The 5,524-nt window shown below is 34.8% G+C and overlaps 1 protein-coding gene across 1 annotated transcript in view; it reads left to right on the forward strand.

The window, feature by feature from the left end:
* The first annotated feature begins 1,956 nt into the window (after positions 1 to 1,956).
* Positions 1,957 to 5,524, forward strand: part of LOC108695082 (cytoplasmic dynein 2 heavy chain 1) — a 22,082-nt gene continuing 18,514 nt past the window's right edge. Inside the window, exons 1-7 of the mRNA XM_018204835.1 lie at positions 1,957 to 2,196; positions 2,509 to 2,837; positions 3,328 to 3,490; positions 4,013 to 4,194; positions 4,257 to 4,369; positions 4,672 to 4,917; positions 5,218 to 5,458. Of these exons, the coding sequence (XP_018060324.1) occupies positions 1,957 to 2,196; positions 2,509 to 2,837; positions 3,328 to 3,490; positions 4,013 to 4,194; positions 4,257 to 4,369; positions 4,672 to 4,917; positions 5,218 to 5,458 (1,514 nt within the window). The remainder of the gene's footprint in view (positions 2,197 to 2,508; positions 2,838 to 3,327; positions 3,491 to 4,012; positions 4,195 to 4,256; positions 4,370 to 4,671; positions 4,918 to 5,217; positions 5,459 to 5,524) is intronic.

Below are 5,524 nucleotides of genomic sequence, written 5' to 3' on the forward strand. Positions count from 1 at the left end.
ATCGCATTCGTGACGTGACTGAGCGTCTGGAATATGGCGATCTAGGTTGTGGAGTGGATCCATGGATCATTATCGTGGCGTCGCTGGCCGATGAGGAAACATCGCGGTCGACCTTGCAGTATCGGAGCGTATGGCGTTGCCGGACTAATCGCCTAGATAGAAAACACTTGAATCATAGCCCTCCGTTCTGTCCTTGAAACAAAAATTTCCCTAAAATTCTCTTTACTCCTTGATGTCTGAAATTTTCTGACGAGGTGATCAAATTGAACAGCGTCGAATGGGAAAATCGTGGAAAATCATGTTACATGTTCATCGGGCCCGAAAAAGAGGCGGTTCGACGTTGCGGCCTTGGTACAAGCGGCCGCAACGCACGCACACTTTTCGATCGCATAAGCGCTCGTAAGGCGCAAGTATGCACGCTCCATAAATTTACAAGGCATCCGCATAATGCAGCCAAAGAAAATCGAGAGAGAACTCGCGCGGGAAATGCTTTATAACTCCTCATTATTTGACATATCTTGAAACTTTTTGCGGAATTAAAAGGAAGAGAGAAAAAAAATCTTTTCTCCGGAGTATCTTCTCACAATAACATTTTTATTACCTCTTTCGTGAGAAAGATTTATTACATTTATAAAAATTTAATTATGTATTTAGCGATTAAAATGATTTCTCTCGCGTCTAACGTTTTTGAACGTTATATATTTTTATTATAACTCCTTGCTAGAAATGCAGTTTCCTATTCAATTATTATCTGATATTACGTATTATTTTTATTAGTCGTAACAATACTGCATAGAAAATGGACAAAAATCTGTTTGTATTAATAGATATAGATAGATAGTTAGTATTAATAGATTATTATTAATAAAAAATACTGTGTAATTTAGTCCATTTAGTCCTGCTTCTGTTCAGTAAAATGATTCAGATTTTGCGCATCTTTTGTCCGCAGTAATTGTATACAAAGTTGTTACATCTTGGAATTTTAAGTAGTTTTACTTCTCAGTTGCTATTCAAAATTAATATAACTATCCACTAATTGTTTAAAAAATGCCTGAAATTTCTAAACGTCTCAGTAATCAGACATTTAATACCTATATCCAAACATTTACAGAAAAATTTTATATTTATTTATATTAATATTATTCATAAAAGCTTTTTTAAATATAATATTTTAATTTAATTGTAATCTTTAAATACAATTAAATACAATTAAATTATAATATTGTAAAAAAAAGCATTTGAGAAAGATTAATAATAATAAATTCTATGTAAGTATCCGGATATATATAGATATTAAATATATGTCTAGTCATTGAGAAATTTATTTTATCAGGACTCTCGTATATAGTTTGTATACAATACTTTTAGAAATAATGGATCGTGTGTATTTATGTTATCTTTCTAAATTTACCGATGTCGTGAGCAACAACTAATTAAGAATACAATTAGAGATCCGATAATTTAATTTTGCTATCTAAAGAATGGAGCATGACTCGTTTATTGAGAATCAATGCGCTTTGAATGATAATGTTCCTCTTTTTCTTTGATTCAAGCAGATTAAATATATTCTTTTGTAACTTGCCGTTTGTTTAACTTCTCTATAACTTCTCTATAGCTGTTCAATAAATAATCTTCTTAAATCTGTGCGAATAAGGACGTTAAGGTTTGACGCTTGTTACTATGTAATATACAATGTTTCACGTCAGAGAATGATTTCTCTCTTTTTTTTTATATGTAACACAATTACAGAATCGAGCGTCACGCATATCTGCGCACGTGCAATGATGCATATAACGATAGTGACAGTTGTGTTGTGTGTTGGTTGTTGGTCGTCGTGACAACTGATGACGACGACCGGGTCGAGCAACCGTTCTTTACGAGCACGATGGAACACGGTATACCGTGTGATTTAATACTACTCCTTGGTTTAAAACGCGTTTAAAACCAAACGACGAAATGGTGGTTGCCGACAAACGTAGGCATCTGATAGTCTCTACGGCGGGGAACTTCTTCAGCGCGTCCGTGCAACACGACGACGAGGATATCGAGGATCGCGAGATCCTCGATCGTTTCTTGGAGCAGTCCTCGTGCAGAACTCTATGCGCCAGGCCGGTCGACACCGACCGGAACCAAGTCCGCTTGAAATTGAGCACCGAATTGCCCGCCGGTACAAGAAACACATTGGTCTTCTTTAAGGTAGAGACCCTTCTTTGCAAAAGAAAAAACATTTTAATTATGAAAATTGATGAATAAATGCAGGAGATTAAGAAGATTACGAAGAATAAGAAAAAGGCTTTTATCGATGGAATATATTGATTTGCTTTCTTGCTTTTCTTGAAATCTCCTTAATCCATTCTTCCGTATATTTCTCTTAGTTAGTATTAGTTAGTTACTATTGACTTCTAATCACCGTCACGCCGAATGACGAGTGACTTTCTTGATGATAGAAAGTATTTTCTAGAAAGTTGCGATTTAACATGCTATTTATATGTGCGAAAATTCGTACAGGTGACAGCGGCGACAGTAACAGAAGAGAACTTTCACGACGTAGTCCAGGTGGCTTCTACCGGCTGCGGGGATGGATCGGTACTGATTGAGGGTCTCCGTCAGGTATGGGCGCCTACCCTTCGTTCATCTGGTTTAAGTACGTCTTGTTTGAAGAAATTGGAGGAGGGACTACTCAGCTCCGGATTTTCGACTACCGTTGTGGAGGAAGAGGAATTTTGGAAGCGGAAAAGGGATGAAGCTAAACGGTCGCACGAGAGAACGAATTGCGAGGAAGCTGCCAAGTCCGTGAAGAACATTAAGATCGAACTCGAAAGCGCCGCGGTGTCAAGGTACACATTGTTACTTTGAGTATATCTTAAAGTCTACAGTGGAAATAATGTAGTAATGTTCGTTTCTACTAATTTAAAATTTAAACTTTAATATCTCGGTTCAACTTACTTTTTATCTTTTTCTAATTCTTAGGTCGATATGTTGATTCTTATATTTAAGACGTTCTAAGTACAATATTATGATATCATAAGCTAATCAGTCGTATTATGACATTATTTAGAATGATTTTAAAATAAGAATGGATTTTAAATACTGGCTCTAAAATTAGAAAAAAATTAAGAGTTAATTGTACCAACATTAAAATTAAACTATGTTGCTAGAAACGAACTTAAGTCATAAGTAAAAAATCAAATCGTAATCAAATATGAAGAAAATAATCGATTATGATTGATCAATTTCTTATACTTATAAGATTTACTACATAATACTCCATTGTAAATGGCCTATTACTGTTTTATGTGCAATTATTATTTTCCGTTTCTTTTATAGAGATGGATTGATCGCTGTGGAAGAAGCTTGTGAAGCTATTTCTGTATTCGTGGATGATTTATGGAAATTAGGGGGACCAGTGTATACCGAAGAACGAATGAAATCGTTTCTCGATGTAATCGGGAACGAAGTGGTTCAACTGATACAAAATTATCTCGATGCGGTACGTCAACTATAATTTAGCCTTAAATTATTCATAATTATTCATAATCAATTACAGAGTCAAGACGTTTCGAGGGCACACTCATTGCCAATTTATTTGGCAAAAAGTCTTTGAAACGTCTAATTGTTTAAAAGTAAAAGCATTGTTTATGAAAACATTGATATTTTTATTGATGAATAAGATTTGAAAAAGTATCAAAGGATATTTACAGTAAAAGTTTTGCTGAAGTATCTAAAAATTTAGTTAGATCTAAAAATAAATTTTGTTGGACTGTCAAAATAATTATGTAGGACACTCAAGTTGATTGTTAGAATTTCAGAACTTTTGTAGCATTAATTGTGATGCTTAAGTTTCTTACATAATTATTTTGATGGTGCAATAAAATTATTTTTAGATTTATATCTGCTTAAATTTTTAGATGCTTCAGTAAAATCATTTTTTTTGTGTTACCTACCATTTGATTCGGTAACGCTATTAAGTGACCGTTTTCTCACGCATGTTTTACGGAATGTAATTCGTTAGGTCGACACGACTGATACTCGCGCAAAGGATGAAACGATCGCATTCGGAGCAACAGTATGCGAAAAGTGGGTGAACGCAACGCAGAAACTAACGAAGCTTTTCTGGCCGCATCATTCACTCCATCCTTGGCGCGGACCGATCTTCGTACCAGAGAAATGCTCGAAGCTCGGCAAAAACCTCAGGTAGGCGTTAATGCATACGAAACGGCATGGAATGTAATAATAACGTAGTCGCAATCTTCTAGGCAGATGTCTGAGTTACGTGCGCAGCATCGCCAATTGAGTAAACTTCTGACTCCGAGTGAGAGATCGGGACTCGGAATCGAGAAATTGCTCCAAATGTTTGATGATACGAGAGGTGCATTGGAAGGAACTTTGTTTTAGAAATATTTTATGCATAATAATTTTAATGAATTATTTATAGTTCTTCTTACTATCTCTATAAAGAAATCACAAAGTAATCAATTTGATTTTTATCTTCAAAAGTTGGAGATAATATTATAATTAAAATATATAAAGCAGTTTTTGTACTTGCAATTTCTCATGAATTGTTTAACAAATAAAAATTGAAATAATTAGAAATGAATACTATAATTTAATAAATTATTAAATGGTATAAATTAATGATACTTTAAATAAATAAACGTTAATAATTTGCAGTTGCTCTGGGCAATGATGATTGGAACAATGAATGGAATAGATTGAGGCGTAAGATCGAGGATGGCTTGATACCAGCCGAAGAACGCGTTGCTCAGAAGCTGAAGGATCATATTGCCGATGCTGATACTCCAAGCGCTCTGGTAGCCGAATTCGAGAGATACAGCGAACTGATGAAGAGAGAAGGGCTTAAGAGAGCCTTACGTGGAGAACGAGAGTCTCTACTTGCAGCGTATCGTGATCTAATCGGTAGTGTGACCTAATCACCCTCTTGAACTAAAATGTTCTTCATATCTCTTAGCCATATAAATATGCCATGTTAAATAAAAAAGAAAAAGAAGAGTAGGGAATTGTGTATATTTTTTCCTTCTTTTACAATCATTATAAATTGATTACTGATATTATTGATGCACATATATTTCTTACAAATATTTCTTTTCTTTGTCATTACCAAGGATAATAGACGATAGATATTGAAAACGCTAATCTGTATAATTCAAATTTGTTTTCATCAGTTAAATATTTTCCTGGAAATATGCGGGATTTTAGAAAATCGTTTAGCTGGTCCCGACACGGAATATCTTCTGGATGTTCCTAAAGTGCTACAAGAGGTTCAAGCCGCTAGATCTGCGGAGGTACGGCTCGAGAGTTTAGCTAAATTAGGAAAAGAGCTGCTTGTTGATCTTCCGGGATACGAAGAAGTGGCAGCGCGTTTGTCAAGCGCGCTGAAAGAAGCCGAAAAGAAAAAACGAGATTTGGTTGAGTCATGGGTAACTTTTAATTACACATCTTTAATACAATATATTTCTCATTTATTTAAAGCATTTCAAAATTAGACAAATTTTATATCTAGTAT

The sequence above is a fragment of the Atta colombica genome, unplaced genomic scaffold, assembly GCF_001594045.1.
Source record: "Atta colombica isolate Treedump-2 unplaced genomic scaffold, Acol1.0 scaffold126, whole genome shotgun sequence".
Taxonomy (NCBI): domain Eukaryota; kingdom Metazoa; phylum Arthropoda; class Insecta; order Hymenoptera; family Formicidae; genus Atta; species Atta colombica.